This window comes from Drosophila sulfurigaster, chromosome 2R (genome assembly GCF_023558435.1).
Source record: "Drosophila sulfurigaster albostrigata strain 15112-1811.04 chromosome 2R, ASM2355843v2, whole genome shotgun sequence".
Classification (NCBI taxonomy): domain Eukaryota; kingdom Metazoa; phylum Arthropoda; class Insecta; order Diptera; family Drosophilidae; genus Drosophila; species Drosophila sulfurigaster.
This window is the reverse complement of record NC_084882.1, coordinates 15865365-15891020: the sequence shown is the minus strand read 5'-3', so window position 1 is coordinate 15891020 and position 25656 is coordinate 15865365. Positions and strand designations below refer to the sequence as shown.

At 42.2% G+C, this 25656-nt stretch overlaps 7 protein-coding genes across 8 annotated transcripts in view; 4 read left to right on the top strand and 3 right to left on the bottom strand.

Moving 5' to 3' along the window:
- The first annotated feature begins 1 nt into the window (after position 1).
- Positions 2–3491, top strand: LOC133836449 (exosome complex component 10). Its single transcript, XM_062266946.1, has 5 exons — positions 2–137; positions 202–383; positions 606–2022; positions 2255–3169; positions 3228–3491. The coding sequence occupies exons 1-5, from the start codon at positions 6–8 to the stop codon at positions 3306–3308; spliced, it is 2727 nt and encodes a 908-aa protein (XP_062122930.1). The 5' UTR covers positions 2–5; the 3' UTR covers positions 3309–3491.
- LOC133836454 (glycosaminoglycan xylosylkinase homolog) lies at positions 3428–6076 on the bottom strand. The gene is made up of 4 exons (XM_062266952.1): positions 4917–6076; positions 4281–4861; positions 3937–4137; positions 3428–3874 (listed from the first exon to the last, which is right to left on the bottom strand). The coding sequence occupies exons 1-4, from the start codon at positions 5193–5195 to the stop codon at positions 3667–3669; spliced, it is 1269 nt and encodes a 422-aa protein (XP_062122936.1). The 5' UTR covers positions 5196–6076; the 3' UTR covers positions 3428–3666.
- A 136-nt stretch (positions 6077–6212) lies between these two features.
- On the top strand, positions 6213–8743 carry LOC133836451 (L-asparaginase 1). The gene is made up of 3 exons (XM_062266949.1): positions 6213–6412; positions 6465–6694; positions 6751–8743. Exons 1-3 carry the CDS (start codon positions 6313–6315, stop codon positions 8218–8220), a joined length of 1800 nt encoding a protein of 599 aa, XP_062122933.1. The 5' UTR covers positions 6213–6312; the 3' UTR covers positions 8221–8743.
- A 749-nt stretch (positions 8744–9492) lies between these two features.
- LOC133836448 (F-box only protein 11) lies at positions 9493–15237 on the bottom strand. The gene is made up of 4 exons (XM_062266945.1): positions 12137–15237; positions 11435–11615; positions 10289–11363; positions 9493–10217 (listed from the first exon to the last, which is right to left on the bottom strand). The coding sequence occupies exons 1-4, from the start codon at positions 14408–14410 to the stop codon at positions 10088–10090; spliced, it is 3660 nt and encodes a 1219-aa protein (XP_062122929.1). The 5' UTR covers positions 14411–15237; the 3' UTR covers positions 9493–10087.
- A 412-nt stretch (positions 15238–15649) lies between these two features.
- LOC133837125 (replication protein A 70 kDa DNA-binding subunit) lies at positions 15650–17921 on the top strand. Its single transcript, XM_062267788.1, has 4 exons — positions 15650–15837; positions 15905–16149; positions 16205–17438; positions 17498–17921. The coding sequence occupies exons 1-4, from the start codon at positions 15799–15801 to the stop codon at positions 17807–17809; spliced, it is 1830 nt and encodes a 609-aa protein (XP_062123772.1). The 5' UTR covers positions 15650–15798; the 3' UTR covers positions 17810–17921.
- A 508-nt stretch (positions 17922–18429) lies between these two features.
- LOC133838807 (transmembrane protein 104 homolog) lies at positions 18430–24465 on the top strand. 2 transcript variants are annotated; one of them, XM_062270033.1, is made up of 6 exons: positions 18430–18552; positions 18736–19187; positions 19293–19531; positions 19592–20999; positions 21103–21176; positions 21360–24465. In XM_062270033.1, the coding sequence occupies exons 1-4, from the start codon at positions 18496–18498 to the stop codon at positions 20353–20355; spliced, it is 1512 nt and encodes a 503-aa protein (XP_062126017.1). In that variant the 5' UTR covers positions 18430–18495; the 3' UTR covers positions 20356–20999; positions 21103–21176; positions 21360–24465. The 2 variants fall into 2 exon arrangements, with proteins under 2 accessions (XP_062126017.1, XP_062126018.1); XM_062270034.1 differs by having other exon boundaries at positions 21100–21176.
- Positions 22521–25656, bottom strand: part of LOC133838806 (dedicator of cytokinesis protein 4) — a 27114-nt gene continuing 23978 nt past the window's right edge. Inside the window, 5 exon segments of the mRNA XM_062270032.1 lie at positions 22521–24017; positions 24020–24505; positions 24507–25121; positions 25180–25401; positions 25463–25637. Of these exon segments, the coding sequence (XP_062126016.1) occupies positions 22521–24017; positions 24020–24505; positions 24507–25121; positions 25180–25401; positions 25463–25637 (2995 nt within the window).

Here is a 25656-nt window from a genome sequence, read left to right as displayed (position 1 = left end):
AAACAATGCCGCTCCCACCGAAACGGACAAAAGATGCACCAGAAGCTGATGCAGAACTGACAATAGCGACAGACGACAAAGAAGCGTCCACTTCTCAGTCCGCCGAGTCCAACAGAAGCATAGCTGATTTCACAACGGTGAGTGCATTGGAAATGTGTGTTTATAGTTTCAACAACTAACTACAACCATTTCGCTTGATAGGAAGCATACCGGAAAGTTGTGGCTGCCACACGCTCCTGTAATGCTATTCCACAGGATGCAGCGCGTTCCGTTTATCTTAGTTATCCGGGATATGCACGCATGCTGGAGGAACAATCACAGCGTGTGCTTGGCTTAATCAACAAAGTGCTGCACTTGGAGAAGATCAGCGGCGACATCAGACGGTAAGCAGTGGTTCAACTGACTTTCAATCTATGATATGCTAGCTGACTTAAAACACAACTGAAGTGTGTTTTCTATAAACCATGGTATGGTCTGCATTTTATTATTGGGCTGCAATTCTAAAATGCATCATTGTGGTTCCGCTAAAGCTTAGCCTGAAAACCAACATATTAATAGTTAATATTATAAGCGATTACTTATATAATTCTATGCATTATATACAGGCGTCAAGGAGACGAGCAGCTTGAAATGGTGCAGGAATGCAATGATATTCTCTTCGAGCGGATAACAACAAATCTGGACATTAAGAGCGGGCAAAGGCACAGGCATAACCACGTGGTGGTGGAGACTCAAGTGGATGTGCAGTCGGCTCTAACAGCGACACCGACCGCAACAACAACTGAGGCAACGACACCACGTGCTGGTACCTGGAATCGTGCCGGCTCCGCATCAAGTCCGTCACTGCCGCGAAGCACAGTCTCAGCTCGTCTGTTTACCGCAAAGAATATAATGCGACCGCAAATGCAGTTTAAGGTGCCGGTGGATAATAGTGCCCAGAATCCCTTCAGACCAAGGCTGACGGAAAAGCCAAATTCTCTGAAACCTTTGGCACTGCTACCCGAATACGATGATGTCGGCGAGATTGTGTCATTTTTGCATCCCTACGAGTTTGAACTGCTTAAATTTGAACCATCCAAGGAGCAGTTGCAAAAACAAAAGCCATTGCTGCCGCTGCCACCAGATGCCAATGAGCTGATGCTTGTGGATAGCGTAGAGAAGCTGCAACAGGCGCTGGTGGAGCTGCAGAAAGCGAGCGAGATTGCCATCGATGTGGAGCACCATTCGTATCGCACATTCATGGGTATTACGTGTCTGGTTCAGATGTCAACACGCACCAAGGACTACATATTCGATACGTTAGTGTTGCGCGAAGAGATGCACATCTTGAATCTGGTGCTAACTGATCCCAAAAAGCTGAAGATATTGCACGGCGCTGATTTGGACATCGAGTGGCTGCAACGTGACCTCTCCTTGTACATTGTCAACATGTTTGATACGCATCGTGCGGCCAAAGCCTTGAACATGGCTCGCCTCTCATTGGCCTTTCTTCTCAAGCATTATTTGGATCTCGATGTGGACAAGAGCCTGCAGTTGGCTGACTGGCGAATGCGTCCGCTGCCCCAGCAGTTGATCGACTATGCGCGTCAAGATACACACTATTTGATATATGTGTTTGAGCGCATGACCAACGATCTGTTGGAAGCCGATCAGGGTCAACAACAGTCATTGCGCATGGTCTACCAGATGAGCACAGAAGTGTGCAAGAAACGCTACACGAAGCCACACATTGGCCCCGAGTCGCATTTGGATTTGGTGCGCAAAACGAAGCGCTCCTTCGATAATCGCCAGCTGCATGCATTGCACGGTATTTTTTCTTGGCGCGATACAACAGCGCGACAGGAGGACGAGAGTTATGGCTATGTGCTGCCCAATCACATGATGCTGCAGATAGCGGAGAGTTTGCCGCGAGAGATGCAGGGCATTTTGGCATGCTGCAATCCCATACCACCGTTGGTGCGTCAACAGCTACACACACTACATCAGATTGTGTTGCAGGCACGCGAACAGCCGCTGGTCAAAGTGAGTTACAATGGAATCAATGGAAATAACAATAACAAACAGACGAAGGTTTCTACTCTGCAGTCGTATCAAGAGGCTGCTGGGCCATGCATGGTCTTGGCCACCTGTTGATGTGTCTTCAGAATATCCATTCGATTCGATTATTACTGTATTCCAAACTATCAAATAAGAGATATACAATAATCAATATTTATAAATATATTTCTGTTGTACATTATATTCCTACTTACAGCCCATCCTCGAGCACAACAGCAAAGGTCTGGGAAACACTTACTTGGCACCCACCACCAAGGACTTTAACAGCAAACTGAATTGTCCACACGATTTCTCTCATCACGAAGAGACGCGCGATGATCTGCCCACCCTCCTAAAGCGCAGCTCCACGGGCAAACTATTGCGCCCCGATCAACAGGAAAGCAATAAGCCTTTGCTGCCTGTAATGACCCCAGCGTTTGGACTATTCCAGAAATCAACGTCTACTGCACAGGAAGATGATAAGCGATGGCAGCAGGCACGTAAGGAGAGTCAAATGCTGCGCATGCCCTACAAACGATATCTGGCCATCTTACCACTCATGCAACAGCAAAAGATCGAGCAAAATGCTCGCGAGCAGCGTGAGTTGGCGCAACGACGTTTGTGCCCAGCAGAACCGGCACCCGAAAGTATCAAATTGGAGGCAGTGGCCAAGGAGGAGTTGGAAGATGACAAATATAGTCTACCTCTGAAGGAGCAGCTAAAACGCAAGCATCAATCAGCTGCCAATAATAACGAACACGCCAGCGATATAAAACGTTCGAAGAAAGAAGAAAAAACAGCCATAAAAACGGAAGCACCTGCTACAGTTGAAGTGTCTGAAGCTGGGGACAGTGATGATGACGCTGTTGTCGAAGTTCCTATTGAAAAGAATGCTCCAGAGAATCCGCCAGCGACAAGCAACAGTCGGCAGCAAAAGCGTCAGCAGAAAAATCAACGTTTCAAAGCCAAATCCCGCGTCCAACAAGCCCAAAGCTCTAATCGTCCAGTACAGCTGCCGGCAAATCTGGGAGCACCGCAGCACTTTGACTACAAGAACGTGGACTTCCGACAATTCAAAGGAGGCGCACAACGAGCTCGCGGAACCGAAGTCAAGGCACAGATACGTGGCAAGGTAAATTACATTAAAAAAAAACATTAGTAATATGAACTAATAAAATTTTAAATTCCAGAATCGTCCGAATAATCGCAATAACAAAAAGTTTAATAAGCTTTTCACATTCAGCAACGTTAAGAAAGAGGGTAAAAAGTAAGTGACAACGGAGTCTCAGCTTCCAGACTAAAAAAAAACAAGAATCATGCAACAGACTAGTTGAGTATGTAGTTAGTATACTACTGAAATAATTAAACAAATCAGTTTTGTTATCATTCATTCTTTATGCTTATTGTCTACAAATATAAACCAAACTATATAAATAAAACTAATAGTTATTGCAGATTGTGCTATTACTTATAGACCCATTTAGACAATTCTACTAAATGTTTTCATTTCTATAGTTACGCGATTAACTTACGTCGTGGCACTTGACATACATTTGATTCATTCATGCAAGCCGCTTTCTATAAAACTAATAACAATATAAGCCTAATATAAGCAAGACAACTTTGAAGTTACAGCGTTTTGAACATCTTATCACCCTCCTTGTCCATGCAATACTCGACGACAGCAAACACCACCAGTAATCTTCGCTCCACACCACGTTTGTGCTTGTCGGTGATGAGCGGATAAAGTGCATCCTGTTTGGACAGACGATCCACAATTTCAGATAACACGCCCCCGGAGAAAACTTGCAATCGATCCCAAGTTGACTTTCGAATACTTCAAAAGGGTAAACAAAGATTATACAATGATATATTTGCATTAATTGTGTGGAGACTCACAGACAGCATTGATATAGCGGTGCCAGAATGTCCAAGTGATCTTTGTTGGGATTGCCAAATGCTTTGCCATTATCGATAAGTACCACTCGCTCCTCTCGGGTTTCATAATGATGGCGATCGCCATTCTGTATCAGATAATCAAAAATGGCCACATCTATGAGGTCCAGCAGGCGTATTGTTTCCATTTTGCTCTTGAGCGATCTTTATTAAAAAGTGCAAATTTATTATTATTATTATTAGGTTATTTTAAGATAAAGGTTTAAATAATGCTTCAAGTCGATGAATAAAAAAACAGTTGTAATAAATAGTAAAATTAGTTTTTATATATTTTCGATTGCACTTACTTGCAGTAGGTCATATCATCTTCCCACGGGGCTCGCTTTTCCTCTTTATAGGTGCGCTGCCAGGGCGAGCGTCGCTTGGCTAGTGTTCCAGGTACAATGTAGATCATAACACCCTCAATGTTATGCTTCTCATCGCCACAAACCACTTCATCCTCATTGCAATAGTGGCATTTGCCATATAAGCAATACGTTTCCTTACCATCCTCTTCACTTGTTTCGATTTTGATCGTATGCTGCAGTTCTTGATCGCCATTCGCATAGATTTCTTTTTTCAAATTCACAACACGACCCACCACAATCGGAGTCCAGCGCAGATCGAGCACAGCGCCCAAATAGAAGGCGTATACCTCGGCGGCATGTCGATCTTTGCCACTGTATACGACTCCCTCGACGACAAAGTCACGTGGATACCATTGTGGTTTGAATATAACCTTCTGCTGATTATTAAGGCGCATAAGCAGCTTCAACTGGGTGCCACGTGCCAAGTTTTGTACCTTGGTGATGGGCTCATCGCGCAGTGTTTTGAGCAACTGACCCATCGATGAGTCGTAGAGTGGATAAATCTCATTCTCTTGCGGCCACTAAACAAGGAATGTCGAGGTAATTCAAATTTACATTGTGATTATGTGTTCTTACCCAATTGGCAATCTCCCAGAGGACGCTGGCATTTTCGTACGCATTCAGTTTGTAGTTCTTGAGCAGCTTGTTGCGAAACATAAAGAAACGTGGATTGCGATTCAAATACGCCGGCTTCAAATGCCGTATCTTGTGCCGTATCATGTTCTCCAGGGCACGCACACTGGACAACTGTCCCTCCTCGGCATTGAGATAGTACATGAAGTAGAAGTTGGCACCGAGCACCACACAGAGGAGTGTGGCAATGATGCACACAATGATGACACCGCGTTTGTTCATAGTCTAACTATTAGCTGCTGCTGCTGTAGTCTTCTCTGGGCTGTGAAAGATGTGCGTTTCGCTGGGCGCTCGTACTTTATTTTTAATATTAATGCCTATATGTAACGCAAATAATTTGTCGCTGTTGTTAGTGCTGGGCTGTTGATGTTGCTGCTGCTGCATGCTGCGGCTTCTTTCTATTCTTTGCTTTCCTTTTTGTTTTGTCTTTTGGCAGACATTAACGACAACTGTTCGCATCAGTCCATTGTTGTTGTTCTCATTAATTGCAAATATGCGACAAGTCATTTGGTTTCTTTCTTAATTAAAATGTCATCGCTTGAGTCCTGTACACTGCTTACAACAATAATACGCTTTCCTTGCTAGCTCCAACAACAGCAGGCACCGCATGGCATAGAAACACCGGTTCAATGCAGGTGCTTCACTCACATCGAATAATATAGGCACGTGACGTCACGACTGTTGCTGTTGCTCACCTCTCGCGGTTGTTGGTACATTGAATTGAAAATGGAGCACAGCTCTTCGATGCCAATAAGCAAATACATTTTACTGCTGCCGCCAATTGTTGTAAATCAACGCCAAAGTTTACGTTTCGGCCTCTTCTTATAAATGATTTGTTTGGCCTCGACGCGTGCCGCGATTGCCGCATTCAAAGCAACTCAATTTGTTTACATTCACAACTGTGTTGGTAATGTATTTGTATGCGTGTTTATTTCTAGGCGTTGTTTTATATAGATATGGTCACACCATGGTATGCTTTGAGTACTTTAAATTCTTCAATGTATGCACGATTTATTTAAATAAATTGCTGCTTAATGTAGAAAAGCATGCATATTAATAAACTGCACGCAAGAGAGCATTAATTGAGCGCATCAGGTGAAAATGTTATTAGGTGTACGGAATAACAGAGGAACTACAATGCGTTGACCTGTTATTAACAGACTGTTAAAAACTTGGCGAGCCGTTAAATTTGATTTGCAAATTTGCAGCATAATCGACTTGATAACAATAATTTTGTGCTTATTTAGAAATTTGTTGATATTTCAGTCGTTTCTAAATTATGTTCAGATAAAACGAAATTCTAAATTGTTGCTAGCAAAAAGTGGCAGTTGGGCTCAATATGGACACGATGCAGTGTCAGTGTAATCAAATTAAAGAGGCTCGTGTGCTGGTGCTCTACACTGGTGGCTCCATAGGCATGATGCGCAACGATGCAGGCGGTAAGTCTTTAGATTTTACTGATTATACATTTTCAATAAGTTATAAATTCAGTGCTGTCTCCTATTCCCAATGAGCTACCGAAGCGAATACGTGAAGATCCCAACTGCCACGATATCACGTATACGTCGCGCTATGAGGCCAATGAAGAGCCTCCTCTGGTACTACCCATCCTAAGCGAAGCAGCGCTGCGAGTTATCTATGATATACAGGTATATGAACCACTATTGGATTCCAGCTGCATGGCAATGAATGATTGGATACGCATGGCAAACAATATAGGCGTAAGTTTAAAAATTTTATAACAAGTTTATAGGATACTATACAGGAATACTCACAGGAATACTATGAACGCTATGATGGCTTTGTGATCCTGCACGGCACCGATACCATGGCCTATACCGCCTCTGCTTTGGCCTTTATGCTGGAGAATTTGGGGAAACCCGTTGTGATTACGGGCGCTGCAATTCCCATTTTTGAAATGCGCACCGATGGACGCGATAACTTTATTGGCTCGTTAATGCTGGCTGGGAACTATAATATTCCCGAGGTGATGATCTATTTCGACAAGAATGTGCTGCGAGGTTGTCGCTCCACAAAAATTAATTCCATGGGTTTCCATGCATTCGATTCACCAAATAATCCCAAGCTCGGCAAAGTTGGTATAAATGTTGAGATCAAGAACTATCAAATATATCGACCCTGTAATCTGGGTGAATTTATGGTAGAAAATAACCTGGAGCCCAACGTTGCAATGCTGAGAATTTATCCGGGCATTACGCCGGCGGTACTGAGGGCTTTTCTCGCTGCACCAATAAAAGGGGTTGTCATCCAGAGCTTTGGTTGCGGTAATATGCCCGAGCAGAAGGATCTCTTCGAAGTGCTACGTGTGGCCATCGAAGGCGGGCTCTTGGTGGTAAACACAACACAATGTCTACGGGGCGAGGTGACGCCCATCTACGAAACAGCCAACTGGATGCAAATGGGTGTCGTGGCGGGCGGTGATATGACCCAAGAGGCGGCGCTCACAAAACTTGCCTATGTGCTGGGCAAAGACAAATGGAGCTTGGAGCAAAAGAAGCAGATGCTTCAGCTAAATTTGCGTGGCGAATTAAGCACTCAATTCAATGCGAAGATCAATGATATGGATTTAATTGAGGGCGTCGCGCGTACACTGCATCTCTCCAGTTGCAAGGAAAGCGATCAAATGTGCTCCACATTCTTTCCAGCACTCGTGGATGCTGCTGTTCGAGCTGGTGATGTAGCCAAGCTGAGATCCCTCAAAGCGTACGGTGCAAATTTATGCGAAACCAATTGTGAAGGACGCACTGCGTTGCATTTGTCCTGTTATCTGGGTCAGCAGGACTGTGTGGCATGCCTCTTGGGGGCAGGCTGTCCCGCCGACTTGACCGATCGCTTCAATCGAACGCCACTGCACGAAGCCATTGATGCAGACAATCACAAGATAATCGAGTTACTGTTAAAAAGCGGCGCCAAACTGCAGCAGGAAGATCAGCAGGCGCTGGCAGAACAACTGCGAATGCTGGCCGAGAATGGGCAAATCGAACGGCTGGAGTCCTATCGCTTAGCTGGCGCAAATCTAATGCTAGCCGATCGCTCTGGTCGAACACCCTTGCACTATGCAGCTCAACTGGGGAACTTGCCGATTGTGGAATATCTATTGCCTTTCTATAATGATGTGAAACTTAAGGATGTCTTAGGACTGGAGCCCATCCATTATGCCAAGGCGACAAACCATAGCGAAGTTATAGCGGCACTATGTGATAAGATTAAGGACACAAAGAGTTGAATGAATTCTGCTTGTTATGGGAACAACAAAAAACCTCTTGATTTGTTTTGTTTTTTTTTTTCTCTTTTTTTGTGAAATAATTTCAAATATAATTTTAGCTTATACCTGGTATATGTATAATTAGTTTGTTGTCAGTGTGTCCAAGTCGAGGGCGACTACAACAACGACGACGGCGACGACGACGATGCGTAGGTAACACATTAAAATTCATTTCTACATAGTATAGATGTGTGTCTGTATTGTGTGTGTTTGAGTTTTGTGTGTTTTACAATTCAAAATTGTCGTTGGTTTTGCTTACATCGAGATACAGATACATATGCACAACGCTATCATTTTGCATCGCAATCAACGCAATTGTTAGTAAATATGTATGTATTATGTGTATGTGTGTGAGTTATCCTATATTTAGATAAGTAAAGTATGTATAGAATATATGTTATTTGTATATTATGTATATGTATATGGGTTTCTTCTTATTAATTATATGTAAATGTTGTGTTCATTAAAGTTACCTTTTTGTTTTGTGTGTTATGCAAAAATAAAACAAGCAAATTGTAAAATGTAACATAAATACAATTATTGGCAACATAAAAAAAACAAAAATAATTGTCATGTATTATAATTGTAGTTGGCTTAAAAAGGAAATAAAATCAAATACACACCATCACAAGTATATTGATTAAACTTGCGACTCGTATGCATCGTATCGTATATATATAAAACTAGTTGCTGTGCATCCTACATACACTTTTCTAGATAGCGCTACTTAGTATTACGCATTAAAGTTAGAAAATAATGAGTGTTTGTTTTTTGTTGTTGTTTCTCGTTTTCTGCTGGGGGTTTGCATAATTCGAATACTGAACATCGGTAGCCCATTTCTTTCAGAACCGATGATACAGTAGTACAGTTCAAGTTATTAGTCGTATTTGCCTTAGAATTCTAAAATGACACATATTTTCGTATGCTTTTCGCTATAAATTTGACATTTAGACATGAAATATTGCTCATTATTTTATGTTTATAAACGCTTTTGATTCTTTGTAACTTGTCCATGTAATTCATATTTACTATATATATATATATATATACTGTTTGTATAATTCATAATTTTCTTGTATATAGTTATCATTTATATGCGTAGGTTTTTTTTTTGTTAGCTGCTGAAGCAAAAAGCGGTTGCTGTCGTTTATCTACTCATAATTTGTTATTAATACTTAAAATTGCTTTTCGAATTGTTTTGTTTGTCTACGGCTTAAAATACAATTGTGTTTCTTTTTCTTTTTTTTTTGCGTTTTAGTTTATGTTGTGAATTTAAAAACTCTACTAGACTACATTACAAAATTTTTATCTTCACTGGGGTTTTAGATCGTCCATCGTTCATCCATTCCTACTTTCATACAGTCGCGTCTTCAGCTATTCTCATGATTGTGTTACAAAATATATGTATATAAAGAAATGCATACGTGAAATAGTATTTTCGTTGTGACAGTTTTGGGGCGGGGGAGAAGGGGAGTGGTACATTTGGAAGGAGAGGGGCGAAGCTATTCCGTAGATATTGAAAACGTTGCATAATGGGTTTAAACTAAATTGCACATTGAGTTAAATTTTGAACGCAGATTAAATATTATATAGTATATGTATATACATTCAAGTGTATTATTGTGTGTCTTGTGTGTGGATATGTACAGCAACACTTGTGTGTGTGTGAGAGATAAAGAGTGGTGTGTGTGATTTGTGTGTTTGTTTGTGTGGGAGATAGCGGGCACCTTAAAATCTAAGTCTGGTTGTTTTTGAGAGCATTTCGGCTTAATTAAATGTATAAAATACAATTAGTGTTGCTGCTGCTATTGTTGTTTTTGCTGCTGCCCTAGTTAACCATCAGTGTATGCGATTCCATGGGCGCTGCTGAGTCATACAGCGTGTCAGTATCCTGCGTGGGTTCACCCTGCAGTTGGCATTGATTGGACAGGGTGCCCGCACCGCAGTCACAAAAGAAGCTACAGCGCAAAATAAACCAATGACAATTAGTAAATTACATTAATGATTTATACAAACTCAGTTCACTTACCGATCGTGTCGTATAAATTCAACATCATGTCCTGCATGACAATTTTTTATGCAATTCACGCATATGGCATTTCGATCCGTTGTATTGCAAGTTTGGCAACGATAAAAATCGTGCATGGGAAATGATGTGTAGCTGCTAATCTTATATAGACACTGGCCACTCGACACAGCCTTCTCGACCTCATCCTCGTTATTGAAGATGTTATTGCCACGTGTAATTGGTTGCACACCACTGGCCAGGCACAAGCCGCCGAATTTATTTTTAAAGATTTGATTATGCTCCAGGGTTGCTGTTGCATTGTTAGTGATCTCCACGCCCGCTGCTTGTCCATCGTAAATCCGATTGCGTCGTAGTATGGGATGCGATTGCGTTGAGATCAAAACGCCAGCCTGCGTATTCCGGAATATATCGTTCTCTTCGAGTATGCCTTTGCCGCCATTGAATATACAAATGCCACCATCACGACCATCATAGATCTTGTTGCGTTTCAATGTTGGATTCGAGTCCGTCTTAATCCACACGCCAGCCATGGCATTGTCAAAGATCTCGTTCTGCTCCAGCAACCCCAAACCGCCGTTATAGACCAGAACACCCCCATTTTGTCCGCCCCAGATCTTGTTGCCACGTATCACCGGATTGCTGCCCGTTCGTATTTGCACTCCCGAATAGAGGTGATTGAAGATATCGTTGTCCTCGAGCTTGCCGTGTCCATTATCATAGAAATAGACGCCAACCTGCTTGCCAGAATGGATGCGATTGCGTCGCAGAACTGGCGTACTGCCCGTGGTTATCCAAACGCCAGCCAGCGTATTCGAGTACACTTCGTTCTCCTCGATCAGCCCTTGACCCTTCTCATGCACATAGATGCCGCCATGTTGGCCATGATGTATTTTATTGTGACGCACTATCGGATCGCTATTTGTGCGTATCTGTATACCGGCCAAAGCGTTGCCATATATATTGTTGTGCTCAATGAGGCCGCGACCCTCGCCAAAGATGTATACGCCTCCCTGATGACCATTATAGATCTCGTTCTTGCGTATAGTCGGGTTACTATTCGATGTTATCCACACACCTGTACAAATATGTGTATGATATATGTAAGTTACTCTGCCTTTGATTGATGTTTGAAGTTCAAAGACTTACCTGCAAAATTATTCGAATGTATTCGATTCTCGATGAACTGCCCAAGACCATTCTCATGTACATAGATGCCGCCCGTCTGACCATGATGTATCTCGCACTTGACCACCGTGGGATTGGCACCAGCCTTCACTTCGAAGCCAGCTATGCGATTGTTGTGAATATCGTTCTTCTCGAAGTACCCCTGAAATGAATAATAGTAATCAGCGTGGTTATGACCATGACCAATTTAATTGTTGGTTTGTTATTATATTCAGTTGTGTTACAAATAATGAGTGAATGTTAAGTACTAATGCAGTCACTCTTACTATTTAAATCGCTTTAGTGAAACAAATAAAATGGATGTTATTAAAATTTTTTATATTAGATTTTGTGATTGATTAATAATGTTATTAATTCCGTAAATTATCAGTATGTTTACTTAGTTGAATGGAATTATTTTCTGAATGATGCAGATCAAAATCCAAAATTGTAGTTATAAGAAGTTATAATCGAATTAAATGTCAAGAAATGGAAATAAATTGTTTATTTAACGCGATATTTATATAATGAAATAATTTGAAATGGAAATTGAAAGCCAATTTAAAACTAATAAATTGGATAAATGGAAATAAATTAATTAATTAGGAACTTACTTACGATAAAATGAATGGCAAAATAATAAATACCAGTAGAGAGGAGTAATTGTAACCATTTTAAACTCACCATGCCATTCTCAAAGGTAAAGATGCCCACATCACGTCCATGGTGAATGTGATTCTCTCGCATTATGGGACTGGCAAAGTTCTTCACCCAGATGCCGGCCAGAGCATTGCGGCTGATTTCGTTGTGTTCATAGGTGCCCTGGGCATAGTCTGTCACATAGAGTCCAACGTTCTCGCAGTCACTGATGTCACAATTGCGAATGACAGGATTGGCACTGACGCCACCCACACAAACGGCAGCACCCACCACAGACGTTGAGCGTATGATGCAGTTGTCCACGGTGGGTGAACAGTTCTCGCCAATGTCCAGGCAATAGTGCTTGTGATGCGACACCGTCGAAGTGACCTCCGGGGAGAATTTGAGCGTCAAATAACCAACATACGCATACTTGGCGCCCTCAACAAACATGACAGTGGAGCCCGCCTCACGTTCCAGCACCACAGATTCCGCCACATTGCCGGGAGCAGCGCCTACAAGCGCGACATCCGAATCAATGAATAGATACTCGCCCTTGTAGTGGCCGGCATGAAGAAAGATAAGCGGCCCCGGATGTTCAGTGGGTGGTACGTTTTCCTCATAGATATTGGCCAAAGCATTGACACTCGCGCCGCCAGCTGCTCCTGCGCCACCCGCCGCTGAACTGCTGCTGGTATTTGATAGACCCGCATTCACATTGCCAGCTCCGGCTCCTGCACCAGCACTTGACCCAGAAGCAAACGCGGCAGCCGCACGCTCCTCGGGATAATCGAGTGCAGCCTGTATGGTATTGAAGAACACAATGCTGCGTCCAGAATGCCGTTTATCCTGATATCCAGGTCGCACATGAACGCCACGGTAGAGCTGGTGAAAACTCTCTTTCCAGGGATTGGCATACTCCGATTCCTCGGGTTTTTCAAAGACAAATTTGCAAAGCTCGGGATTAAACAGTGGCAAATCGTATTCGAATACAGACTGATAGAGACGTTTCCACAACTCCGTGTCATTGGCAATGGTATTAAAACGTTTACACACCAACGCCAGCCGACACAAATCCTGTTCTAGCAGATACGAGAATATGGCCAGTAGCACCTCATCCGCTAGCTCGTACTGCAAATACTGAGCCGCTGTTGGTCCCGCACCACTCGCCGCACTTCCTGCACTGCCCGCCTCCGTATTGGGCATTGCAGCTGTATCCGTTTCGCCGCTTTGCGTGTAGAGGCGACGAGAACGTTTGCGAGCCGGCAGCATATAGTTGTTATCCTCGATGACAGCAGCAGCGCCGCCAACAGGCAAGGCGCCGCAATGCTGTTGCTGCGGCACAGAGCTGTGTACATTGGGTGGCTGGGCTAATGTGGCGCCCGTTGTGGGCGCATTGTTGACGGGAAATGTGGCGCTTGTGGAGGGCGCTTGAACAATGGCGCTGGGCGATGATGACGAGGATGTTGCAGATGTTGCCGAGGATGTCGACGATGCCGATGATGTTGAGGACGACGACGATGAGGACGAAGATGACGATGAAGACGACGAGGAGGACGTTGACGTTGAGCTGGCAGGTGACGAGGTGCTGGGATTGATCAAAGTGGGTGAACTACTTGCTGGGCCAACAACCATAACAGCACCAGCTCCAGTTGATGATGACGCACTCGTAGCACACCATTGCTCATGATTACTGTTGTTGTTGCTGGCGGCGACTGCGGCAGAGATCTTGCGCCTCAAGTCGTAAGGCGACTGATGGCAGCAGGATGCAGATGCTGTTGCAGTGCCGATGTTGTTGCTGCCGCTACTGCAGTTGAGAGTATTTTGAGTGGAAGATGTGCTGGGAAACATTGAAGTGCAGGAGGTGATGTTGTTGCTACTGCTGCTTGGACCGGCAGCTGAGTTGGCCTCGGTTGTGTCCATGATTTGAACAGTGCTGTAAGCATGATTGACTCCTCCACTTGTTGTTCCCGTTGTGCTGTTTGTGGCAGAATTGCTGTTTGTGCCCGCTGCAGCTGCTGCTGCGTTGCTGCTGCTTGTAGGTTGCCCGCTATCAAAGTATTCGGCTGAATTACCGGTGTTGTTACCTTGATTAGCAACTCCACCAACGCCACCTGCTCCTCCTCCAGCAGCTGAGGGTGGCGACGTGCTTGTCGAGGAGGCGGCAGCTGCACTGCTTTGTTGAGCATGCACGCTCTGCTGCAGCATGGGATCCATAATGTTACCCGTGGGACGATTCGGCATCGCAATGCGATTGGCTCCTTTTCGTCTCGAGCGTCGCACATAGGTGCGTGATGATGTGAATGATGCACTGGGCATTTCGAAGAGTGTGTGTGTATGGTGGGGGGAGGCGGGGGTTAAGAGAAGTCTTATGGCCGTTTAACACTTTTTCACTGTATTGAAATATAATTTCCAACCCCAATCCACAATTCCAATTCTACTCACACACACACAAGTTGACGTACACACACACACATGCAGAGTGAGAGCCACAGACAGACCCACACACACAATCACAAATTATGTGTGAACACCGCGATTCGTACTATACGGATTTTCTCCTTTCACTTGCTGCTTACAGTTTGCAAACACTTTAGCTTAACACTTTTCCATATGCCATTTACTTATTTGTATCGCAATTGTTTCTGATGCGAACATTTTCCCCAAAAAAACTATTGGTCGTTCATCAGCCAGTTTTTTGCCTGCTTCATCATCTGCTCTTCTTCCTATTGTATGTATTTGCGTGTAAATGAGTGCGTGTGTTTGAACGTGTGTGTGTGTGTGGAGTTTTCGGGGTTTCTATCCTTTGTTTCTCCTTTGTTTTGTTTTATTTGGATAGAAGAGCAACACTAGCTATCACATTGTTGGCTGCTCGCTGTTTCACTCGCTCATTGTTTCTTTTGTTTGCTCTTTGTGCCTTGATTTCGTATTGGGCAGCTGAAAATTTCTTCTAACTTTTCCACGATTTTTTTGTTAGCCGCACTAACTTATTAATTTCCAAGTATTTCTTTAACTTTGTAGACTTTGCAACAATTTGTAAGGTGAAGTCACCATTTAAAGCAAATAAAAACGGTTTTTTAATTCACTGTGAACGAAGCTGGGAAACGTAGGAAACGAGAATAGAGGTGGCGAAACATCGATGATACTATCGATGCATCGATGCTTTCCATCATTTCTCTTATATATCGATTTTTTAATGTACACATCGATGGTTATTTTAGACAATTACAATAAGTAAATTAAAAATAAATTCTCATTAAATAATTTTGCATTTAAATGCATGTAAGTTTCAGATGTATTCGGCTTTTTTTTTAACAAAAAACTTTTAGTGTATTTTCAAAGTATTTGTCGAAGTATAGCAACCCTGATCTCCGTGTTCTTCTTACGATTTGTTTTTATTTATTAATTAAAAAAAACTACAATATTTACGTATATTTTTTTAAGTTTCAAAATATTTTTATATGAAGTTTGTGATATTTAATATTAAATAAAAAAATATTAAACCATAAACCATAATAATAAACCAAAAATGGTCACCCTGCCGACCATCTTCGATGATTTTGTGTTGACAATTTGTTATCGATTGAGCCATCGATTAACTTTCCCGCCACTTCTGGCATCGCTTCATGCATAGATTGCAACGCAAAACGAAATTTGCAAATATATTTTAGCATTTGGCATTACATCAATTCAAATACACGACGGAAATGGCACCCATTGCAAGTTTAACAACGGGGATCATTGCTGTAAGCATAAATCGGTGATGTTTAAGCATTTCATAAAATAAAAGCCTTTCGCTTCTCCCAATGATAGCGCATAATGCATGGCGAAGATGTCCCGCAACCAGTGCTGCAAATTTTGGGCATTAAAAGAATCAACACGAACTCGGATCAGGAACGTTATCGTCTGTTAATGTCGGATGGCAAGTATTACAACAGTTATGCCATGCTGGCCAGTCAACTGAACGAGATGCAGCAAAAGGGACTCCTGAATGAGAATACAATTGTGCGGCTTGATAAGTACATGACTTCCATGGTGGGCAAAGAAGGCTCTGGCAAGTAAGTTGCATATGTAAATAGCAGTGATATTGGGTCCTTTAATATCTATTTATAGGCGTGTGCTTATTGTGACAGAGCTGACTGTCTTGAATTCGGGTGCTGAGGTTAAATCAAAGATTGGCGACCCGGTCACCTATGAAAATGCAGCAAAACAGGACGCTGCTCCAAAACCTGCTGCAGCTTCTGCTGCTCCACCCGCCATCAAAAAGGAACAATCCTACAAGAACCACAACAACAACAATACTATGGAGAGCTCCATGAATAGTACACTTAATACAGGCCTAACACATCCCATTGCCAGTCTAAGTCCCTATCAAAACAAATGGGTTATTAAGGCGCGCGTCACCTCAAAGACCGCCATTCGCACCTGGAGCAATGCTCGAGGTGAGGGAAAGCTTTTCAGCATGGACTTGATGGATGAATCGGGCGAAATACGTGCCACAGCTTTTAAGGAACAGTGTGACAAGTTTTATGATCTCATTGAGGTGGACAACGTCTATTTCTTCTCCAAGTGCCAACTTAAGCCGGCCAACAAGCAGTATTCGCAGCTCAAGAACGATTACGAGATGACCTTCACGGGCGAAACTGTTGTGCAGTTGTGCGATGATGCTGATGATGGCGGTATACCCGAGATAAAGTTCGATTTGATACCCATCTCGCAGATTGCAGACATGGAGAATAAGGCGGCCGTGGATACCATTGGCATTTGCAAGGATGTGGGCGAGCTGCAGTCGTTCACATCGCGCACCACTAACAAGGAGTTCAAGAAACGCGATCTGACACTGGTGGACATGAGCAATGCGGCTGTCAGCCTGACCTTGTGGGGTGATGAAGCTGTGAACTTCGATGGCCATGTTCAGCCAGTTATTTTGGTGAAGGGATCACGCATTAATGAATTTAATGGTGGCAAAAGTCTCAGTGTTGGCGGCGGTTCGATTCTGAAGATTAATCCAGATATGCCAGAGGCACATAAATTGCGTGGTTGGTTTGACAATGGCGGCGGTGATAATATCAGTAATCTGGTCTCGGCACGAACTGGTGGCGGCAGCTTTAGCACCGATTGGGTGACTCTTAAGGAGGCGCGCATGCGCAATCTTGGCGCGGGCGACAAACCAGACTACTTCCAATGCAAGGCTGTTGTACACATTGTCAAGCAGGAGAATTCATTCTATAAGGCTTGTCCACAGGCGGAATGCAACAAGAAGATCGTGGATGAGGGTAATGGACAGTATCGCTGTGAGCGTTGCAATGCTGCGTATCCCAACTTTAAATACCGCTTGTTGGTTAATGTGAGTATTAAAATAACCTTTTATTGAAGAAAATTATTAAACTATTTGCGATTTCACAGATGAGTATCGGCGATTGGACCTCAAATCGCTGGGTGACCTGTTTTAATGAGGCTGGCGAGCAGCTGCTAAAGCATACCGCCCAAGAAGTGGGCGAGGCATTAGAGAATGATCCTGCTACTGCAGAGAAAATGTTTGCCGACATTAATTTCTCATCATTCATATTTAAGCTGCGTTGCAAGAATGAAATGTACGGGGACATGACTCGAAACAAGTTGTCGGTTCAGTCAATGACTCCGATTAATTACAAGGAGTATAACAAACATTTGATCAAGGAATTGAAGGAGATGACAGGCATTGGACCTTCTAATTAAGGTTTAAATAACGTGCAGTGCGCGTACCATACATAATACTAATTCCATACGTTTAAATATTGATATAGGGCACATATGATTGAAATAAATTATCTACTATTTGTATTGGCTACTCCAATTCTTTTTATTTGTTATCCAATTATAGGAAACAACAAGTGGGCTGAAAATGTGAGAAAAACTTCCTGTCACTTTTTTTAAATTTTGTTGAAATAGGATTCTCATTTTTGAATTTTAAAAAAGTGAAATCTCATTAGTATTTGAAGTACCGACGAATTTGATTGAAATAAACTAGTTTTCGGTTTATTTTTTAAATAATAAAAAGGCGCAAAAATCCAGCACTGAATCATTATTATATCGTTAAAAATATCGATTAACTGTCATTTTGTGTTTGTTTGGTTACGATCAGCTGATTTTGTTGGTCTGGAACGAATGGGAAATGGAATGCTGATTTTTTCTCTTTACTAAAATAATGAATAAAAAATATATAATATATAAAATTAAATATTTCTTTATGTATGACATAAATAATATATTGTTCAAATTACAATATATTAAAACGTACGTAAACAATGTTTTGAATCGATATCTTATCGAATAAACGTATCGTGAAATCTAAAATCGATATATTAAGGCTTCGATGGTGTCAGTGCATTTAAGTAAACAATAGAATAACAAGGTGTCAGGAAATGCCAAGTGAAAGGGAAAGAGTTGTACCTGTGGCTTCGGCCTCCTATTCAAATCTGGTAATTAGTTAAGTGCATGCTATATACTACTACATTAGTCATTATATTATTTAATTTTCAATGTACTCGTAACAGAAAACATAGATATGATGTATCTAGTGCATATGCATATGTATCTACAAATGCATACATACATATGAATGTATATGCAGGCTTTCTGATAATCTATTCTTTGTTTTGCAGGTTGGCTTCATTTTTATATTCAATCTTATTGTTGGAACGGGAGCATTAACACTTCCCGGAGTATTTGCGAAGGCAGGATGGTTTCTCGGTTTGGTCGTAATATTATTGCTGGCAATTATGAGTTACATGACAGTCACATTTATTATTGAAGCTATGGCTGGAGCCAATGCAATTAAAAATTGGCAGAATCTACAGGTTCGGCGGCGCACTCGAAACTCGATTGGAACCAGCGATGATGAAAGAGATCTGGAGTCCACTCCACTGATTGGATCTGGTGCCGAGGAGAGTCATTATTACCAACTAACGCACAAATTTGAACTGGGTGAAATGGCTTCATTATTTTTCAACGACTTTGGACGCGTCCTATTTTATTTGTGCTTTATTGTTTATCTCTTTGGAGACTTGAGCATTTATTCAACAGCGGTATCTAGAAGCTTGCGCGATATTATATGGTAAGAATACTATTTTTAAAATAGCAAGAAAATCAATCGTGGCACAGAAGATAAGATAAGAACAAAACTATGTATGAACTTATTTTGCAATTGTTTTCCTTTCAGCGAACACGATCGCTCAAATAGTTCAGATATCTCGATTGTAGAATCGAAAACTATGTACCAGCCTGGTAATTTCCAAAGTAAGGGAAACCACACATGCTGGAAGGATCATAGTATATCGCGGATACACATGTATCGGATAATATTAATTGCGTTTAATGTGATTTTCGGTCCAATCATATTGTGTGGCATACAGAAAACGAAATATTTGCAAATGTTGACTGCGATCTTCCGTTGGCTGGGTAGGTATTACTATATGTTTGCAAGGCTAATCTTATATGAGTCACATGTTTTATTTATAGCGTTTACATTCATGATCTGTATTGCCACAAAGTTGCTCATCACTGATGGTGCCAAGGGACATCCTGTTGGCGTCAATTTCTATGGATCTCCTCCGTTATTTGGCGCTTGTGTCTATTCGTTTATGTGCCACCATTCGTTGCCTAGTTTATTGGCACCACTTAGAAATAAGTCAAAGGTATCAAAAATTCTCTCATATGATTACATTGTCATTTGTATGTTCTATATTGTTTTAGCTATGACAGGCATTTTTGCATTTGAGCACGTTGAAGATCTCTATACACTCAATTTTCTGCCCGATCAAGAAAACTCGAAAGATTTCTTGTCTGGCTTATATGTTGTCATTGACTACTTTCTGTCCTTATTCCCGGTCTTTACGTTATCAACAAGCTTTCCAGTTATCGCAGTGACGCTCAAAAATAATCTTCAAATCTTATTTCTCGATATGTCTCGATATGAATCGTATAATTTGTGCATTCGTGCTTTGTTTCCACTTATGACGATTTTACCATCATTTTGTGTGGCATATTTGACCGACAGTCTCTCTACACTTGTGGCATTTACGGGCAGCTATGCTGGAACTGGAATTCAATATATAATACCAGTTTGTTTGCTATATTTCTCAAGGCGAACGTGTACTGAGCTTTTGGGTAGTGGTATCGTTAACCATTTTCAGAGTCCGTTCAAATCAAATGGATGGTTAATATTGGTTTTAATTTGGTCTTTCATTTGTGTCGTCCTAGTGTCTATCAATTTGTTCCATTAAAATATGTATCTACATCTACTAACTGTTAACCCTATGCCAAATCTGATGTTTTTATCGGCTGTGAGACGAAATTAAAACTAAAAAAAATTTCGCAAATCCAATTTTATTACTGACGGATACTTGATGCGATAGAATGTGCGTAAAAACCTAAATTGTATCCAAATGATACTGTTATTTACCGTTTCCTATTTAAACACGAATTATCGAATTTAACCCGAAAAACAATTTTACCGAAAGCTAATATTTTTAATGTAAGTGTAATATCATGTACCTTTTATGTGTCTGTTTGATAATGTACAGCGCAACAAATGAATTATTATTAAATATTGATGTTATATAATATATAAATACTAATAATCAGTTGATAATATTTTATATGTAGTTGAATAATTTACGTCAACGTATTTTCGTCTGGAAAATAATATTCTATTGTCATATTTTCAACTTGTTTGATTGTGTAAAGAAACATTATGTTAAATAAAATAAAATATATCTTTTTATTATATCATATAAATAATCTGAGCACAATTTGTTCTCCACAAATTAATAGAACAAATGATCCATACAGGCAATATTACTGGAATAATTTTTTCAGCTGCATTTTAGTAACTACTGGAACATCGGGGAGATCAAGTTTTAGTCAAGTAAGTCTTATCGAAAATTAATCAATTTGCTGACTTTGTGTATGTTTTCTTGATGTTTTGACTATAATTCTGATGTCTTTTTTGAACGCGTGTGATCAAGAAGTTGAACGATCGAAGAATCTGTGGATTGAGTGAATCAATAAAATGTAAATACACATGGAAAAGTCTGACAGCAGCGTAATGAATACTATCGATTTTAAGACGGTAGCAAATTTCGAATATATTGGTAGATCACTTAAAAGCTTATCGAGTCCCATGAGGCTTATTTCATTTCTCATAGCAATATCACGGCTCACGCTTCATACCTTAAAAAGGAATACGAATAAGATTATAATTCGGACTGGTCAATGGTTAATCCAGATATTCAAGAGGTGCACAAATTATGATGCTGATTGAACAAAACAAAAAATATGTTTTCTAACAACGATGGGATTACACTAAAGGGGGGTTTCGCTTCGAGAAATGTAATGCTCAAAAATTAAATATAATTTTTGACTAAGAGTAGTAGTAATGACTGACAACCAAATAAAAATCGCTTAGTCAAAATTCGGGAGTAATGTTAGGTTTATTATGTATTTATGCTGACTTCTAATAAATTCATATATATGTATATATATAGTACTTTCTATATGCGCACATAAGGATTTATATATGTATAAAATTTCAATTTTTAATACGTCACTCTATTTGAGTTGAAGTTGACTAGTATTCGCAATTATTCTTTTTAAATTGATTGATTTATCATTTTGTTTGCTTTTCTTTTTTATAAATATGATTATTTTCGCTTCTGATGCGTGATATATGTATGTATAAATATATTTCTAGTGTATATAAAAAGACTAAATAGTTTTTATTTCGTTAAAAATGTACAAAACTGGAAAACTTATGTTTGCTTGACGTCGAAGTTCTCTGTGAAAAGTTCCATATGTATATATATAGTATCTAAATATGTATAAATTTATTGTTAAAGTAAAAACTGCATTGCACATTTCGTCAATTTTACTTGTACATCCGCACATATGATGCTTGTAACCATTTTACGGTATATTTCAATTTTGTATCATCATTTTGATTAGCGTTATTTTGTAATTTTTGGTTTCTGATTTGATTTTCAATACAATATGCATATAAATATTTATTAGAAATTTGATCATTTGCAGTTTGCTTAGGCTCTAGAAACTTTTGTAGTTTACATGTATGTATTTCACTTTATTGATCTGTTTTTTTATTTTTTAGTAACTTTCGCGACAATTCCCCGTGTAACTCGAATAATAAATTCATAATATAGGTGTATATATAATTGTAAAATAATTTCTTAACGTATAGTCCAACTAAATTAGGAAATTCTAGAAGCAACCTATTTTTTTACAACTTGCGTTTTCATTGCGCTTTGGATATGCAGCGAACATTTGGCACCAAAAACAAATAATTACAAAAATTGATTAATTAACTAAAATGAAATAATTTCTATTGACACAATACTCGTAACGTTCTTCGTCGGCTGAGCGTCAATCCATTTGCTTAGCGCTGCAGATAAGAGAAATCGGTTTGCGCCGCTTGGGATTGACCTTGCAACTGCTGCTGCTGCTGGTGATGATGATGATGATGGTGATGGTGTGGTTGGTGTTGGTGCTGGTGTTGATGATGCTGATGTTGGCAGTTCAGTTGTTGCTCCATTTGATCCATTTGATAGCCAAATGAGGGCAGCTCCTGATCATGCTGCTCCACAGAGAAACTCAGGCCACATGAGCAATGCTCAATGTGTGGCTGCCGCATGATAGCAGTCGTTGCAGCCGGAGTCGCATGCACCAACGCCTGCTCAGTGATGATGGTCGGCGTGGGCGATGGCGACGACAGACACTCCTGGCAATAGTGCGCCGCTGGACCAGGTGTTGGAGCATGTATATGTCCACGAGCATGGCCATGACCATGTAGTGTATGATGATTAAATGATTGTACGTATGCAGAGGTCGGCGGTGGTGGCGGCGGTGGCGGTGGTGGTGTCAATGATGGCGTGGAGGTGCTAGAGTCGGAGCTCTCGGTGGCAGTCTGGGTTGCCGTGCTGCTCGACGTCGATGTGGATGAGGATGGCTTGTGTGGCTGATGCGGTTGATCGGGTGGATGATGGCAGCGACATATTGTAACTCAAAAAGTGCCGCCATCGTGATGATGACTGGATGAAGATGTGTTTGTTGTTGTGGTTGCTGCCTCAGCAGCTACAGTGGACATGGACGATGCCTGCATTGCGCTCCCCGTCAGGCTATTCCCATTGCTAGTGGCCTGATGGTGATGCTGCGGGGAGCTATAGTCATCGTCATCGCCATTTCCGCTGCCGATGCCATTGTACTGCTGCTGCTGCAGTTGATGGTGATTGTTGATGGAATGATTAAGCGATGGATGTGTGTTTGGTGTGTGTGCCTCGTCCACAGCGATGCCAATGCCGGCGCCCAGACCATTCGAACTCACGCCCAGCGACTTAGGCGGAATGGGCGGTGGTGGCACAGGTATGTCTTCCACATCGAAGGAACTGGTGGAACTCTCCCGTTGCGTTATATTCAGGGCACCCCCATGCATCTGCATATCCAGGCTGCCATTCGAGCTGATGCGGCAATGCTCTCGATGATGCACCGTGCTCATAGAAATGGAGGACGACTCTTCGCTTAGATTGTTCAGCTGATTAAGATCTCGGGAGCTGGTGGTGGAAATGCCCGAGTCACGAAAATCATTGGGCGCAAAGCAAACATTCAAATGGCTGCCAGCCTCTTGCAGGTTGTGGGGCAGCGAATGTGGTTGCTGATCCGCTTCGGGATCGTCGAAACTAATGTCGACCACAGCATACTTCTGGCCATGCTGCTGCTGTGCGGAATGCCGTCGGGCTGTCGCATCTGCCGAAGTGCCAAAGTCATTGAATATCAAGGGATTCGAGGCGCGTTTGTCCGGCGTAATGCCTCGCGGTGGCAATGGCGGTGCATTGGGTGAATTGTAGGTCGGTTGACGCTTTGGCGGCACCTCGGGGGACTGTCCATCGCACCGTTCGTTATAAAGTTCTGTGAGCGTGGACGATTGGGCACTGGCGGCGCCTCGACCAGCTCAATGCTGAGACTCTCTTTACTGAGCGTTTGATAGGAATTCATCGCTTCCACTGGTCGCAGCGTGTCGCCGGGTCGCGTATAGATCTCGTCCAGTTCGTACACATAATTGGCATTCGGATTACCGCTGACCATTTGCTGGTGTGCAGCCGCCGCTGCCGCTGCTGCTGCTGTGCGCTGTTCCGTTGGCAGTGGCGGCAGCGGTGTATTGACAATGCTCTCGGAAGGCTGACGCTTTAACCGACCCATGCCGGAGAGACTTTGTTTCAGTTGCGAGAAACGCTCAAGAAGACGATTGTGCAACGGTTGCACGCCAGCTGGCGCCAGTTGTCCATGCAGTTCCAATGCCTGCTCCAATATCTGTATCTGCTCCAGAATCAAGATCTTCAAGCGCTGCACATTCGCCTGCTGGCCTGCGGCCTTGTGGTGACTTGAGAAAATGCTCCGAGAAGAAGGCCTCCTGATACTTGCTAATGCCGCCCATGACATTCGCATCGATGGTGCCTTGTAGTCGCATTGAAAACGGATTTATGTTGCGCTTGGGATCGCGTCGATACTGCACAATCAGGTCAGCCAGCTCCTTGCCCGCATTGCTAATAATCTCGCAGGCATACTCCACTGGTGTCAGTTCCTGCACCGACTTTTGCTTGACCTCAAACCAACGCAAGATGCCTGGCAACGTGCTGGCAATGTCCAGTGTAGTGCGTTCAATCCACAGAGATTTGAACTCGTTGTCCTTATCGATTGGACCCTTGTACATGGGTCGATCGTAGATGAAACGTGTCACATCGTTCACCTCGTAGAAGCGCGCTATCTTCTCTGGCACCGGCACCATGGCTGTCTTGAGAGCCTGCGCATCGCCCACGGGTCGCACATTGCTGATCTGTATGTATTGCTCGGGAGCATTCAGAATTGCGGCATCCGGTGGACTATTGTTGGCGAGTATCTGTGCGCTGGGGAACTCGGTTTGCAGGCGCTGCGTAAAGGCACCAATCCTCTCGTACTCCAGGCCACGGTAGACGAACTGCTTGTTCTGTAAACGCGGAGGAAATTAGAAAATGAAGAGCAAAATTCTAGTTGAATTTGCTTACCCGCACAAACAGGGGCAATCCCATGCCATAGAAGCCAACACGGAAGTATTCTGGCTCTGGGCGCAGTTGGGTCAATATGTTTTGAAAGAACTTGGCTTCCAGTATGAGTATATCGCTCAGCTTGTTGTAGTCAAAGCGACGCGTCTCGTAGAGCTGCGCCAGTTCTTTGCAAAGTGGAATGCCCTTCTCCCAGCATTTGCCTTTGTCGAAGTATTTGAGTATCTGCAAGCATAAGAGTTTTTACTAAAAACTTCTCCGCAATTGTATTTGACATAAAATGTACCTCGTGGTAGAGTCGTTCCTTGCGTTGCCATTCGGGCTGTCCGCCATTGTCGAAGGGTGCAAAGCTTTGCGTCTCACGATCCCAGCTGAGCATGGAAGCATACAGTTTCAGTGTGTAGCCAGCTTCGGTATAGTTCTCTGCCTGCAGATGCAGATTGTGCAGCTTGTAGATGTATCTGTGAATTATTTATATTG

Excerpts from the sequence above, each read along its gene's own strand:
- LOC133836449 (XM_062266946.1), top strand. The coding sequence starts at position 6 with ATGCCGCTCCCACCGAAACGGACAAAAGATGCACCAGAAGCTGATGCA. Across the intron at positions 138-201 it reads GCATAGCTGATTTCACAACG|GAAGCATACCGGAAAGTTGT; the intron begins GTGAGTGCATTG and ends TTCGCTTGATAG. Across the intron at positions 384-605 it reads ATCAGCGGCGACATCAGACG|GCGTCAAGGAGACGAGCAGC; the intron begins GTAAGCAGTGGT and ends CATTATATACAG.
- LOC133836454 (XM_062266952.1), bottom strand. The coding sequence starts at position 5,195 with ATGAACAAACGCGGTGTCATCATTGTGTGCATCATTGCCACACTCCTC. Across the intron at positions 4,862-4,916 it reads TCTGGGAGATTGCCAATTGG|TGGCCGCAAGAGAATGAGAT; the intron begins GTAAGAACACAT and ends TTCCTTGTTTAG. Across the intron at positions 3,875-3,936 it reads CCGCTATATCAATGCTGTCT|TATTCGAAAGTCAACTTGGG; the intron begins GTGAGTCTCCAC and ends ACCCTTTTGAAG.
- LOC133836451 (XM_062266949.1), top strand. The coding sequence starts at position 6,313 with ATGGACACGATGCAGTGTCAGTGTAATCAAATTAAAGAGGCTCGTGTG. Across the intron at positions 6,413-6,464 it reads GATGCGCAACGATGCAGGCG|TGCTGTCTCCTATTCCCAAT; the intron begins GTAAGTCTTTAG and ends TTATAAATTCAG. Across the intron at positions 6,695-6,750 it reads GCATGGCAAACAATATAGGC|GAATACTATGAACGCTATGA; the intron begins GTAAGTTTAAAA and ends GAATACTCACAG.
- LOC133836448 (XM_062266945.1), bottom strand. The coding sequence starts at position 14,410 with ATGCCCAGTGCATCATTCACATCATCACGCACCTATGTGCGACGCTCG. Across the intron at positions 11,616-12,136 it reads TTACCTTTGAGAATGGCATG|GGGTACTTCGAGAAGAACGA; the intron begins GTGAGTTTAAAA and ends TATTCATTTCAG. Across the intron at positions 10,218-10,288 it reads GAATTTATACGACACGATCG|CTTCTTTTGTGACTGCGGTG; the intron begins GTAAGTGAACTG and ends TTTGCGCTGTAG.
- LOC133837125 (XM_062267788.1), top strand. The coding sequence starts at position 15,799 with ATGGCACCCATTGCAAGTTTAACAACGGGGATCATTGCT. Across the intron at positions 16,150-16,204 it reads GGCAAAGAAGGCTCTGGCAA|GCGTGTGCTTATTGTGACAG; the intron begins GTAAGTTGCATA and ends ATCTATTTATAG. Across the intron at positions 17,439-17,497 it reads AATACCGCTTGTTGGTTAAT|ATGAGTATCGGCGATTGGAC; the intron begins GTGAGTATTAAA and ends GCGATTTCACAG.
- LOC133838807 (XM_062270033.1), top strand. The coding sequence starts at position 18,496 with ATGCCAAGTGAAAGGGAAAGAGTTGTACCTGTGGCTTCGGCCTCCTAT. Across the intron at positions 18,553-18,735 it reads CGGCCTCCTATTCAAATCTG|GTTGGCTTCATTTTTATATT; the intron begins GTAATTAGTTAA and ends TTTGTTTTGCAG. Across the intron at positions 19,188-19,292 it reads AGCTTGCGCGATATTATATG|CGAACACGATCGCTCAAATA; the intron begins GTAAGAATACTA and ends TTTTCCTTTCAG.